The sequence below is a fragment of the Siphateles boraxobius genome, unplaced genomic scaffold (assembly GCF_051911475.1).
Source record: "Siphateles boraxobius isolate OS27281-9 unplaced genomic scaffold, OSU_SipBor_1 39, whole genome shotgun sequence".
NCBI classification, from domain to species: domain Eukaryota; kingdom Metazoa; phylum Chordata; class Actinopteri; order Cypriniformes; family Leuciscidae; genus Siphateles; species Siphateles boraxobius.
Genome location: NW_027509019.1, coordinates 1,143,460 through 1,158,807, shown reverse-complemented (window position 1 = coordinate 1,158,807; position 15,348 = coordinate 1,143,460). Strand labels below are relative to the sequence as shown.

At 41.0% G+C, this 15,348-nt stretch overlaps 1 protein-coding gene across 2 annotated transcripts in view; it reads right to left on the bottom strand.

The window, feature by feature from the left end:
- Nucleotides 1-15,337, bottom strand: part of cux1b (cut-like homeobox 1b) — a 46,106-nt gene extending 30,769 nt beyond the window's left edge. The window contains exons 1-2 of one of the 2 annotated variants that reach the window (XM_077197305.1): nt 15,185-15,337; nt 1,857-1,967 (exon numbers count right to left, since the gene is read on the bottom strand). In XM_077197305.1, coding sequence (XP_077053420.1) covers nt 1,857-1,967; nt 15,185-15,253 — 180 coding nt within the window. In that variant the 5' untranslated portion in view covers nt 15,254-15,337. The remainder of the gene's footprint in view (nt 1-1,856; nt 1,968-15,184) is intronic. The other variant, XM_077197304.1, reaches the window with a different exon arrangement.
- Nucleotides 15,338-15,348: the final 11 nt, after the last annotated feature.

The following is a 15,348-nucleotide window of genomic DNA, read 5'->3' as shown; positions in this document are numbered from 1 at the left end:
GTGGCGCTCCAGGCTAGTTTTTAACCGCAGATGGCGCTCTAGGCTAGTTTTTAACCGTAGATGGCGCTCCAGGCTAGTTTTTAACAGCAGATGACGCTCTAGGCTAGTTTTTAACCGCAGATGACGCTCCAGGCTAGTTTTTAACAGTAGATGGCGCTCCAGGCTAGTTTTTTACCACAGATGGCGCTCCAGGCTAGTTTTTAACAGCAGATGGCGCTCTAGGCTAGTTTTTTACCACAGATGGCGCTCCAGGCTAGTTTTTTACCACAGATGGCGCTCCAGGCTAGTTTTTAACAGCAGATGACGCTCTAGGCTAGTTTTTAACAGCAGATGGCGCTCCAGGCTAGTTTTTAACAGTAGATGGCGCTCCAGGCTAGTTTTTTACCGCAGATGGCGCTCCAGGCTAGTTTTTAACCGCAGATGGCGCTCCAGGCTAGTTTTTAACAGCAGATGACGCTCCAGGCTAGTTTTTAACCGCAGATGACGCTCCAGGCTAGTTTTTAACAGCAGATGACGCTCTAGGCGAGTTTTTAACCGCAGATGACGCTCCAGGCTAGTTTTTAACAGCAGATGGCGCTCCAGGCTAGTTTTTAACCGCAGATGACACTCTAGGCTAGTTTTTAACAGCAGATGGCGCTCCAGGCTAGTTTTTAACCGCAGATGACGCTCCAGGCTAGTTTTTAACCGCAGATGACGCTCCAGGCTAGTTTTTAACAGCAGATGGCGCTCCAGGCTAGTTTTTAACCGCAGATGGCGCTCCAGGCTAGTTTGTAACCGCAGATGGCGCTCCAGGCTAGTTTTTAACCACAGATGACGCTCTAGGCTAGTTTTTAACAGCAGATGGCGCTCCAGGCTAGTTTTTAACAGCAGATGGCGCTCCAGGCTAGTTTGTAACCGCAGATGACGCTCTAGGCTAGTTTTTAACAGCAGATGGCGCTCCAGGCTAGTTTTTAACAGTAGATGGCGCTCCAGGCTAGTTTTTAACCGCAGATGGCGCTCTAGGCTAGTTTTTAACAGCATATGGTACTCTAGGCTATTTTTTAAACACATGCTCAAATGCTCACGAAGAAGAGCGCTCGTGCGTTCAACTGAGTCTGAGAATATACTCGCACCTCAGAATGCTTTTATGACGCAAGATTAAATGTATACAGCCCACAGCAAACACCCTTGTAATTCACTTCAACCTTTTCTAAATTTACGAATAATTTTTATTTTATAGAAGATTCAAGTGGTGTGTGTTTCTAGAGCATGCAGTACCATCTGCTGTTAAAAAATAAGCTCAAAATCATGATTCGGAAAATCTCGGAATCGATCCAGAATCATTTCTCGATTTTATTTAATACAAACCATGTGTAAATTCATAAGTTGAACGCATTGCTGAGTATTTTCTCCTTAAAACTGCAGTGAACCAAAGACAGTCTCAAAAACTCGGTTTGAAATCGCTGGTGTTTCTGACGTCACAAACTACCTTGTAACCAATCAGATCAACGTGTGGATCTCTGAGCTGAGTGAGTGAGTGGAGGCGGGGCTAGTTTGCATATTCATAGAACCGTGTATACTAAATGAGGCAAGGGTGTTGGATTACATTCAAGATATTCTAAGGCATAAAAACATTTTTTTCCAAGGAAAAAAAGTTTAAATATGTCATTTTGGTGATCAAAGATGAGTTTTAAGGGATACAATGATTGACTACAGGGGGACTTCAACAATTAAAGAATTAAAACTGTGAGGCTGATTGGTTAGTCAGCGGTTAGTACTGATCCTAGTGTTTGGCTGAACGTGACATGGGAAAGGTCTGTGAATAATCCTTTAATCTCGTCTCTCGACAGACTTGAAAGACTGCGTCAGATGAACACCTCTGGCGTATTCTTCTTGAACTCGCGGCTCTGCTCGATGAGCTTCTTCCTGGACTGCTCGCTGTCGTCCTGTCGGCTGGCCAGGAGTGTGGCGCTGCCGTCCAGCTCACGCTGAAACACAGCAAAACACACGTGATTACAATCACATCAGCTCTGCTCTCACATCCACTGATCTATAAAACACACGTCTCGTATGCTGGCTCTTTTATTGTTATCAAGTCAAATGCATGTTTATTGTCATTCCTCTATATAACATGAATGAGATGGCGTTTCTTCAACACGGAACATTATGCAAAGCTACATAGTGCAAATACACAATAACAAAAGAAAACACAAAACAAAAAACAAGTAAATAACAGTAAATTAAGAGTGTTCTCCTTTCCAAATGCCCAGAAATTATACCATTTGACATGCACTAGATAAAAGTACACAAATCTCACTGACTAGCAGGTGGTTTCTGTAATGTAAGTAATTGTTGCGTTACTTAGTTGCTTTTTAAGGAATGTAAACAATTTTTGGTAAAAAACTGGTCTGGGCTTGCTTGTTTGTTTTTTAATAACAAAAAACAAAAGTTATATTTCTGGCAAATGTAAAGGCCCTTTCACTCCGAAAGTAAATAAAGCCTCAGGCTGAAGGAAACGCAGATTCACTCCTGTACAGAAGAGGGCGCCACTCAAACAAACCCTTTCTGGATCACAGAAGAACAGCATGCAGGAGAAGAAAGTTCAACACTCTGACCTCAGCAATAAAAAACAGAAAATGAAACACAAATGTGATGTTTAACTAAAATCATTTTTGCTGGATAATTCAAGGTCAGCAGCAAAGACACTGTTTAATAAAGTGAGATAATACATAAAGTCATACATGTATTTAAGATCTATTTATATATTTAATAAAAATATATTTAATAGAGCTGTATGATTATTAATCGTTAACAGATCACGATCTTGATTCAAACACCTATGCTATCTTATTCCTATGACACAGTGATTTAGCCATGTCTATAAAGCCTTTGATAAAAATCAGACAGAAGTACTGGGATTAAAGTTTATAGTCCGGATATAAACACTGATGTCTACGGTCATGGTCAAAATGCAGTAAATCATCTTTTGAAAGTAATTTGGCACTTGCATTGATTGTATTGATTACATCATTACACCAGTAGGTGGCGACAAGAGACTGTTAAAAATGTGTTTGTCATTGAATCATTAATTCAAGAGATTCCTTCAAATGAAACAAGTGAAGTATTTATGAGCGAGTCATTGAATCATTCAATCAAACCAATTTTTTCTTAAAAAGTTTATTCAGATTCATTAAACATTTTAAATAATCTGCAGCAATTAAAATTTGTCAGAACCTCCAGTAAATTACATGTTATTTTGTTTGGTTGTCTGTTAACATCGTGGGAGAATCGCGATCTCCATTTAAAACAAAAAAAAAATCATGATTCTCAATTTATCCAGAATCATGCAGCTCTAATATTTCGGCTAATTATTGCATGTTTGCGTAAATTTTAGAGTTCGCTTTTCACTGTTTTTATTTGTATAATTGAATTAGGGATGGGGCCGATCCGATCCAGTATCGGTATCGGCTCCGATACTGCCATTTTTGCCGGATCGGGTATCGGTCAGACGAGGCCGATCTAAATCCGATATTGTGTGTTTACTATTGTGTTAATGTTAAGCCCCACAAAAGCATTATAAAGCACCATTAAGTGTTCGTGCACTATATTATAAGTGTTCTGAAGCCATTCTATAGTACAATGTGGGATAGAAATGAATATTTAAGTAATTAAATTCAAGATCACGTAAACTTTTCCCTCCGCTGCGGCTGTCAATCATTCTCCATTCAGCATTCAACAGCGCGTCGCGTTCGGTTATGACAGTCAACTCGATGAAACTCTCCAAGATGATTCAATGTTACTATTAGTATACTTGATCTGTAGATAAAGCTCTATGGTTTCGTATAAAATGACTATCTTGCTGGACTTGCTGTACCTTAATCATGTTACTTTTTACCGTGTGTCTGTTAGATCACAACACTGGAGAGCACTATAATTGTTCTTCACAGTAACTGAAATTTAAAACTGTTAAAAGAAAAGGCTGAATAAACTATTGCGTAGATAGATACTGTATAATACACTACGCATCAATATGTCTTTCCTTTGTGCTTTGAACTTTTCAATGCGGACTCGAAGCGGTGCGCGCTGTGACTGTGTTGCTTCAAGCGCATCATTCTGCGCTTGGGATGCGCATAAGCACTTTGTGCCGCACTGTATTGGAGTCTTTCATAATCATATCATAATACTTTTGCGCAATGAAAGATTATTAAATGTCGCATCTATCATATGTTGCTGCCTCAATAAACAGCTGTGCTATATATATAAAAAATGTCTTAATTTTATAGTAGCTAGACTATGTATATACAATAATTGATCTTTTTGATTTTTGTTATCTTGTTTTTCATGAATGTATTTTACAACAATACAAACAGCAATGTGTAACGTTTTACCAGATTTAGTGCTGGTGCCTACACTTATTGTCTCTTATTTGTTCCCCGCTAAATAATGTTTTTTTCACTATGTTCAGATTTGATACAATTATTGTGCACTCGTGATTTTTCTAGACTAAATTTCTAATTTCTAGAGTTCTAATCTAGTGTATAATATAATTTTTGTCATAGGTTATGATAAAAAAAGAAATTCTACTTGATTTAAAAAAAAACTGCGCTGGTATCGGATCCGTATTAGTCGATACTCAGAATATTTGGTATGGGATTGGATCGGTTCAGAAATATGGTATCGTTGCATCCCTAAATGTAATAAATATTGACATGACAATCAATTTGAAACACTTACAGTTGCATATTTATTTTCAGAATGGAATTTTTCCTGTTAATCCTGTTTTTCTGACTTCCTTTTCTATCCTTATACTTACCTCAAGTTGCCTTTTGGGACATATGCATACATGCGTACATATCATACTTGCCTGTTGAGAGGAGTTTATTGCAACATCATATAAAATCAACAATTATAATAATAATAATATTAAAGCAAAGTAACACAGCTCTGGTATCGGAATAGTATCGGTATCGGCCGATATCCAAATTCAGGTATCGGGATCGGATCGGAAGTGAAAAAATGCGGATCGGTGCATCCCTAAATTGAATCTGTTTTTGCGCAAGTGAGATAAGTAAATGCCTGATCACATTTATTCTAGAACTACGATAACTATCATGTATTCCGTCAATATCTTAAGATATCTCTCAACATGGGGACCGAAGAGCTGTCAGTCACAACCATTGGCGTAGGAACCGGGGGGGGGACGAGTCCCCCTCAATATTGGAAAATGCTGCATGTGTCCCACCCAAAAATTACACTATACAACAGGGAAAAAAACTGAACATTTGCAACTTTTATTTTGAAAGCGCGACAAAGAAGATATCCGGTTTTGCCAGCAAGTCAAACCCAGATTGATGGGTCAAACCTTCCCATTTTATGCAATGTTTGAATAATAAGCATTCGCCAATCACCAGCTTCATATTCTTCACTTTTCACCTATAGTCGGAGCATCTGATTGGTAGAGAGAAGTTAACATTACACAAGGAACATACAAATACGTTACCGGTGCACACCAGCTTTGAACTGGAATAAGACTCGACTTTGTATGAGGTAAATTAAGTCTCAGTCAAGCGGTTGTAATTAGCAAACTTTTTAAAATGTAATTATGGATACGAGGCATATGAAGATTAAATCAACAATGGAATTTTGAATGGCACGTGTGTTATGCTTTGCGTCCTCCAGGTGAGGAAGGAGTGGCACATGAAGGAGTAACAGATGAAGTAACAGGTTGAGGGTGTGAGGTGAGGTCTTAAAAGGAATTAATGATGAATATGTGAAAGTTTGTGCCTTTTATAAATTTTCCACATACAGAAGAGCCCAAGATAAACATAACTGATCATATATAAGTCCCCTATTACTTTGTTTGCAATATAATATAGGCTAAGGCTACAATTGTTCATTTATTAGGAGAACCATTATGTAGCCATGGAAGAGACAAAAGGAGAGGCAGGTGGCACTGCAGGGTGTGAGGTGAGGTTTTAAAATGTATTCATAATTGTAAACCAAAGGATGGAGGTTGAGTTGCTGTCTATTCAATGCCAATTCCTCAATCAATAAACAGAAATAATACAACATGCTTAGTTTCTCTTCTCATAAGCCTTGAGTCCACTTAATAATTGTTTTCAAGCACCTATTCAAGCTCTTTGACTTCAGTAGCAGGGACTCAACTCTCTGACTTCCAACCGACTAAATGTTAATATAGTACATTTAATGGACTCATTAGTGCCCGCTGCATGCATCATCTGCACCAGGACACCCCATCACCATCTTGCACATCACATGCTGGAATCCAGTTATTAATTAGGCTAGAGAATTTCATTCTTTAGTTTTGAAATTGGCTCTTCTTGGGTTCAGGAGCTTTACCTTAGACATGCATCACAGCAACCATATTGTATTTTAAGGAGCAGGACGGCAGCAGGGCCCGGGGTGAGCCGTATGGAGACAGGAGAGGAAGGTACAGGGCCCGAGGTGAGCCATATGGAGACAGGAGAGGACAGTACAGGGCCCGAGGTGAGCAGTATGGAGACAGGAGAGGAAGGTACAGGGCCCAAGGTGAGCAGTATGGAGACAGGAGAGGAAGGTACAGGGCCCGAGGTGAGCAGTATGGAGACAGGAGAGGAAGGTACAGGGCCCAAGGTGAGCAGTATGGAGACAGGAGAGGAAGGTACAGGGCCCGAGGTGAGCCGTATGGAGACAGGAGCAGAAAGTAAATGGCCCGAGGTGAGCCGTATGGAGACAGGAGCGGAAGGTACATGGCCCGAGGTGAGCCGTATGGAGACAGGAGCGGAAGGTACATGGCCCGAGGTGAGCCGTATGGAGACAGGAGCGGAAGGTACATGGCCCGAGGTGAGCCGTATGGAGACAGGAGAGGACAGTACATGGCCCGAGGTGAGCCGTATGGAGACAAGAGAGGACAGAACAAGGCCGGAGGTGAGCCGTATGGAGACAGGAGAGGAAGGTACAGGGCCCGAGGTGAGCCGTATGGAGACAGGAGAGGACAGTACAGGGCCCGAGGTGAGCCGTATGGAGACAGGAGAGGAAGGTACAGGGCCCGAGGTGAGCCGTATGGAGACAGGAGAGGACAGTACAGGGCCCGAGGTGAGCAGTATGGAGACAGGAGAGGAAGGTACAGGGCCCGAGGTGAGCCGTATGGAGACAGGAGAGGACAGTACAGGGCCCGGGGTGAGCAGTATGGAGACAGGAGAGGAAGGTACAGGGCCCGAGGTGAGCCGTATGGAGACAGGAGAGGACAGTACAGGGCCCGAGGTGAGCCGTATGGAGACAGGAGAGGAATGTACAGGGCCCGAGGTGAGCCTTATGGAGACAGGAGAGGAAGGTACAGGGCCCGAGGTGAGCCTTATGGAGACAGGAGAGGAAGGTACAGGGCCCGAGGTGAGGTCTTAAAAAGGCTTAAGTGATAACATTTGTGACCAGTCACGGAAACTAGGGACACAAGTCGGTTCTGGGGCATTTTGAGTTATTCATAGATTCTGAGAGTGTAATATCCAAGCTTTCCAACGATGTGTAACATGTGGAAATCTGATAATATTTGGAGAAGTTGTGGCCATTTTAAAGTAGGCACTTAAAAAAGCTCAAAGAGGAGAAAACGAGCTAAAGATTGTGCAGTTCTCACCTGTCTCTGCTGCTGGGGGTGACAATAGGGCTCATTTACATCTCATTTAGATAAGCCATACCCCCTGTAAAGCTCCTCCATGTGCTTTACAGCTTTTTTTACACTTCGAATGAGTGCACTTCTGCCGCACTAGGCGAAAAACAATTGTGCTGCCCCTCTATTTGCAACGTACCAGCAACAACACACAAAGACCAATAATGCCATATAGCCTGCATATAACGCGAAACCAGCAACAACACATAAAGACCAATATGCCATATACATATAACGCAAAACCAGCAACAACACACAAAGACCAATATGCCATATAGCCTGCATATAACGCAAAACCAGCAACAACACACAAAGGCCAATATGCCATATACATACAGTATAACGCAAAACCAGCAACAACACACAAAGACCAATATGCCATATACATATAACGCAAAACCAACAACAACAAACAAAGACCAATAAGCCATAGGCCTACATATAGCGCAAATAGTACGCAACGCTCGTGTGCCCAAAATGTCAACAATATTAAAGTTTATGTAGGAGGCAAATGCCTGCTGGCATTTTTCTTTAAGCAGTCATTTCTGCAATTTTCCAAATAATCACATTTCACCTCCTCAAATTACTGTTGCAAATCTCTTTACACCACTTTCTTATGTGCGTATACACACACAAATGAAATGTCCGCAAGCACATTATATCATCAGCAGGTTCAGCATCTTAAATAACGACTAAAGAGCAAATGAAGCTTAACTTACATTTCAGAAACACGCACGGCAGGCCTTCATCGCAGCAGCAAAGGTCTTAACTGCATCCTCTATTTCGATTCTCCGTCACATATGAAACAGCCAGCCACCGCTGTCAGCGAGCCGAGCCGCCGTATTGAAGCACTGAGGGCGAGCGCGCTGCGCCCATACCTCCGGTTCAGTTTCCCGAGCCCACGAAGTGCGGCGAAAACATTTTCGGTGTAACTGCCAGACGGTTCATCTCGTCTGCGACAATCTTTGCGGCATCCATCTTCATTGAATTTTGATATCAGAGAGAGCTGGCCAGAGCACAGCATAATAAGTAGCCATGTGGTTGACTTGGAGGGCGGGGGCAAAAGCGCCGGGTTATTCAGTATGGAAATACACACAGACAATGACACGCCACGCCCCTACTGCATGCTAGAATCTCCGAAAACAAGCCGATTTCAACCTCAAAATGTAAGCTTTTAAATATACCAATACTGCTATCTCAAACATGGAGAGGCTTCTTCGTGATTTCAATTAACAGATTCTCCAAAAAATTGAAAATCACCAATTTTGAAAAAAAACTCTTCTTTCTCATTTTGCTCGAAAGTTGTGCTGCCGACTTGTGTCCCTGGTTTCTGTGACGGGTCACATTTTGTCTACTGTAAACAGAGATGTCAGTGTATGAGTATTTGTGAATCTGCAAATCAGTGCTTTGAAATCTTACATATTAAATGTTCAATCTGTGACAAAACCGTATTAAATTGTTTGCCTTTTTATTTTATCAAGTCCCGTTCTGATACTGTACTATATATTTTTTGAGTTACTGGTTATGGTGTTATCTGAATGCTAGTGTTGTACATCATGCAGGAGGATCATCAAATGGTTGAGACAGGCAGAAAAAGAAAGAGAGAGACAGGAGCAGACCGACAGGTAAGAGAGATGGAGGAGATTAGCCCTTTATAAGCTTGCTGTAAGTGTAGTCTCATGGCTTTGAGTGAGATTGTGACTTTTTTGCTTTAAGGAGTTCAGACTTCAGAGCATGCATGACAGAAGCAGAGGCAGAAACAGGGACAGAGAGTTGAGTGACATTGAAGATTCAAGTCAGAGGATAGAGCCATATCAGCCACTCCCAAAATGTATACAGACTCAAGTGCTGTCTAATAGAGTTTTACATTTCCAAGAGAGGTGGTACAAGGAATTTCCCTGGCTGCATTATGATGCATTGCAAAAAGGGGTTGTGCGTTTCTATTGCAAGAAAGTGTATCAAGAAAAACCCACACCCTTTGCAGCAAAAGTAGAGCCTGCCTTTATAAATAAATTGGAAAAAAGCGATTGAAAAATGTTAAGCACATGCAAGTAGTCATACACACTGTCATGCTGTCTCTGCGACTGCACAAGATCACCCTGTAGATGCCCAATTGTCCAGTGTTTTGGCAAAGCAACAAGCAGACAATAGGCACTGTCTTGGGAAAATAGTACGTTCTATCAAATATTTAGCATGACAGGGACAGGCCTTGAGAGGGCATAAGGATGAAAATATTAATTTGTATCAGCTCTTGAAAGACAAAGCAGAGGATGATGTCCTTTTAGACAAATGGTTGCAGAGGCCCCAGAAAGAATACATTAGCCCAGAGATCCAGAATGAAATTCTGTCCACAATGAGCAACAGTATTGTTCGTGGAATAGCTGACACAATCAGGAATCTACCCATTCTTCAGTATGCAATTATCATTGATGGCACACAAGACATATCTGGGCAAGAACAAGAAAGCATACGCCTGCGTTATATTGACAATGACCTGATTCCCCATGAAGAATTCATTGGTTTGTACGGTGTCTCCGATACAACAGGAAAGAGTCTTGCTGAAGTTGCTAAGGATGTTCTGCTGAGATTAAATTTACCAATCCATGGTTTACGAGGTCAAACTTATGATGGGGCTGCTAATATGTCCGGTAAGCATTTTGGGGCACAGGCAATGATAAAACAAGAGCAGGCACTAGCACTCTACGTTCACTGTGGTGCCAACTGTACTAATGTAATAGCACAGAAAGCTTGCTTAGCCTTCGCTTTAATCAGAGACTCCTTGGATTGGGTCCACCAGTTGGGAGTCCTGTTATCTCAGTCAGGGAAGTTTAAAGCAATTCATGCAGCGATTGCACATGCAGAGAATAGAAATTACACCAACAAGATGGACGGTACGGAACAAAGCCATCACAGCTGTTTTATCACAGTATGGATCAGTGCTTGCTAGCTTGGAGGAGATGGCGTCTGGTGCCTCAAACACAGCTTCTACTACTAATGGCTTGCTAGGTCAGTTTCGTTAAGGCAAAACAGTGTTGGGTCTAAAACTTGCCTCACCAGTGGTTCATGAGCTTGAATGCCTGAACATCTCTTTTCAGAAGAGAACTGCTACAGTTGCTGGCATGAAGGCTGCTGTTGAAGTTGTCAGGACCTCACTCATGGCCAAAAGAAATGAGGCAAGCTTCCAAACTTTGTTTGAAGAGGCGATGGCCATGGTTCAGTCTTTAGGTATTAAGCCCATTACAATTCCACAGAGCAGACCTCATCAGGAGGAGCTGACGCACATCAGCCTAAATCTGCAAAGGACCAGAGTGGAGTTCTTTAAAGTCCTAGATACTGTAGATGCACAGTTCACTGAGCCGTTTAACCAGGATGGTTTGCTGACTTTGCAAAAATTGGAAGAGACACTTCTGAGTGGAGAAGTTGATGCTCCAGTGATTGATAAATATTCAGAGTTGAACAGAGAGTCACTTTCAGTGCAGCTTTCTATGTTCCGACTGAACTATTCATTTAGTAACAGTGCAGAAGCTGCAGGGATCAATCGTGGATTGCTTGTAGAGGTACGTGGATTATTTTGGCAAGTGGAAACCCTGGTCAGGTTGCTTTTGATAGTCCCTGTTTCTACTGAGGCAGAGAGAAGTTTTAGTGCCCTCCGCAGGCTCAAGACTTGGCTCCGCTCTACAATGACTCAAAACAGACTTAACCATGTTGCAGTCTGTCATATCCATCAGGATAAACTGGACTTTAGGGCCGCAGCTATCGATTCTTTTTGTAATCGATTAATCTAGCACTTAATCGATCGATTAATCTGAATTTTTTTTTGTGTGTTTTTAAACAACTAAAACAAATAATGCATAACGAAAATGATGTGGCTGTAAAATGATCAAGCATTTGGCTTTTATTTCTCAAAAAACAAACAAAAAAAACTTATTCCAACTCCAACATTTGGCTCCAAAACTAGGCCTATTTATTGCAATTTTTACCCATTTAGTATAAGTGCCAACAATGTTCTATGCTCAATTACTTTGGTAGCCAATTAAAATGTCTTCCCCAAAAGTATGAGTGGATTTTGAGAAGCAGGCTGGGGAATTTCATTTTTTGTTGTTGTCTGTAACTATTTGGAAGACGTGACATACAAACAAGGTCTCGCAAAGACTGCAATACAATATTTGTTCCTCCATCACGTCGCGGTGTGTACAGTGAATGCATGCTGAAATTATTGTTGCGTGGCTACATGAAAGTTTAAGCATATGTGATGCATTGCCGCAATTGATCTGACTGGCGCGTGAGAGAGACGAGGGTGCATGTGTGCGTGTGTATACGTGTGTGTGTGTGTCTGTGTCTGTGTGTCTATGTCTGTGTGTAAGTGAAGGGGTTCACACACCGAACGCAACTTTAATTATTTGCGCGAGTAGATTATACAAATTCAGTGCAAAGACGCGAATAGACGCATCATTCGCGCCAGGCGCCGCGAATGACGCGAATGTCTTCCGCGCACGTTGAAAAATTTTAATTCGAGCGAATGTTTAAGCGTCTAACTAAACGCGATAGACGCTTATTTGACGCTCTATTCGCGTTCGGTGTGAACAGACTATTAGGTTATGTTTCAGTGACGCTTGGCATGGAGTGGATGTTTTCAGTTCAGATTCTGAATCACTGAAGTCGTACTGTTGTGGTATGTAGGGATGGGACGGTATGAAAATTTCATATCACGATTATAGTGACCGAAATTATCGTGATTATCAATATTATCACGGTTTTGTTAAAACAAGATGAAACTGTTAAAAAAGAACTGATGCTCACACTGAAAACATTTCAACAAGTTTAATATTTGAGAATCAACAAACAACAAATAAAACAAGCAGCTCTATGCACTTTTTAAAGCAAGATTCTATTCTGTGGCATTTTGATTTTCTTCCTTATGATGACCGTCGTCAATAGAAACATATTATAACAACGCACATCCATGTATCAAAACGGACACGCGTTCTCATTTCATTAAAATACAACTTGTCATCTTGCGTCTCCGTTTTTGATTGTTTTGAAAATGAAATCAGAGTTGATTTATTGTTTACAGAATTTGATAATATTGTTGTGATCATATTGTCTGGACGAGTTTTGTACGCTAAATGGATTTAACAGCTAAGAATAGAGACATTAAGTTAATCTCTATTCAATAATTATGTGGTAAAAAAAAATCGTACAATGAATATAGATTATTATCTCTTAAATGTCACTCTTAATAGTCTTGTTTGAACTTATTAGTTCGACTTTGGCTCAAAGCCACTTGCTGCGAACTTTTCTTAGCGAAAGCTTCAAGTTTATTTCAAGTGAGTGAGATAAAATATGTCAACTCAAAACAACATTTTGTGCCCAATTATTTCCCAGACGTAGTTTTAGTATTGAGATCAAAGTTAACTTGCCATGCGTTCGCTACAACAGTGTGTGATGGTCACACAGGACGACTCGGCAGATTTGAAGTGTTTACCTCTATCACTGCGACTTTTTTTGAGCATGTTCTGCAGACAGAGTGACCATCCTCGATTAAGTTTCCCTCAGGAATTTTGTAAATGCCAAAATACGACCACACCTCAGATTTGGTCCTCTTAAAAGGCTGAAAAATCTCCCGAACACGGTCACTGCCTTCCGCCATTCCTTCTCGAATAAAAAAAAAACCCAACATTGCGCGCCTGCGTCAGACTGTTGCTGGCTGGACAGGATTTATAGTGAGTTATTAAAATCGCGATAATCAAACACGGTTTTAATGATAATTGAATTCTAAACGATATTACTAACCGTCAGTACATTTTATCGTGGTTTATAGTGAAACCGGTAATCGTCCCATCCCTAGTGGTATGCCAGGTCTACTTCGCAGTAGACACATTGCACCTTGTTCTCTTCCTTTTTAAGTATGTAATGATCCCAAACTTTAGACATTCTCTGCCGTTAATGGACATCTTTACTCTCCGCCATCATGCCAAATAAATTCAAAATGTATCACGCGCTATAGTATAGATCCGCGTATAGTGAATTACATTTTACATAGGAATTTAACGAGGCTTCGAGGCAGAGTTGTTGCCTCGAGGAATTTTTGTAATTGAGTAACTCGAGTAACTCGAGGAATCGTTTCAGCCCTACTGGACTTGTTGGACAAAAAGTCCATTTGCAAGCAATTTATTGCTTTGAATGACAAGAGAAAAAAAAACATTTAGGCTTTCTAGCCTAGGCAATAGGGCATGCCTAAGACCTCACCCCCTGAAGAGCAGAACAGGAGGATCTCAGAAGAGTAAGAGAATGACAGACACATTTAAATACCTTCCTATGAGATTTTAATCTTCAGGATATTTCTATGGAGCTTTGAGGACAAAATGCTGATACCGAACTAAGGTGGGACACTGTCTGGGGGGAAGCAGGGGGGCGCTGGCATTAGAGGAGGATGGTGTACTCATCTGTAGACTTAAGCGTCAATTTCTGCACCATTACAACACCTACATGATTTATCTAATCTGACAATGTTATTTTTGTTAATATTTATTTATTATTGTTAGCTCCTTGTTAATTCTTATATCACATACCTACCTTAGAGACCCTGTCAGTTTCCAAAGGCGTATGTGACTATGTTGAACTTTTTTGGGTTACAAATCAAATATTTGCCTTGTAAAGTGCCACTCTCCTTTCTGCCCGCAATTACAGGGGGGCTTGTAAACTTTTATGTTTCCGAACTCCAATATTTGTCTAATAATAAACAGATTGGATGATTTTGTTTATTTATTTGCTGTTTGTGATTCCATACATGTTGTACCACGTCACCATACTGTATGTTAGTAGTATTGTGGTGGTATGATAGACGTTGATTCACAGTGGCCAATATGTCCACCCCAATGACAAAGTCATTCCTACGCCCTTGGTCACATAGGAAAACAAAGTAACCTCTGTTACTTGATTTTTGCTGTAAATTTAAAAGTAATGAGTAACTTTACTAGTTACTTGGAAAAGAAATCTGATAACACAACTCAGGTTACCTGTAATGTGTACTGCCAACACTGCAGCTTCAAAACATACAACACACCTGCCTATGATTTTAATACCATATATAATCCAATCACAATTTGAATAAAGGTTTTATTTTTGATCATTCTAAGTGGACCAACTTCCATATATACTGCAAAAGTTTTAGGAGTGAAACTGCATTTAAATATGACTAAATTATAGTTCCTTGTGAGTGTTTCTTGACAAAACTGTGATGATAGACTGACTTTTAGCTCAAAAGAACTATTGGTTATTAATCTGGCCTGGTAAAATACTGAGATGTGACAACAGAACAGACAGCATCTTTAGACCAAATGAGTCACACTGTTAAAAATAAAAGTCCAGCATTAAAAGTAACGTTGATATCTGTTCATGTTTCTATAAGCGAGTACTACTTTTGAGGATGTTGTTTACATCCCAGCCGCTGATCGATGAATGATGAATGATGATCGATAACAGATCAGCAGCCGATCACACATGAAGATGAACATGTAACAGGGATCGAGATCCACTGACCTGCAGCTGCTGCAAGTCGAAGCGCTTCCAGAACTGACACATCGATGATGCTGCGCTGCTGGCCGCCATCTTTGCATCTTCACCACATCACAACATGATGACACGCGGCACGCGCGTGCACGCAAGGCTGTTTCTGCGGGTGGCGCGCGGCGGCTCAGACAACT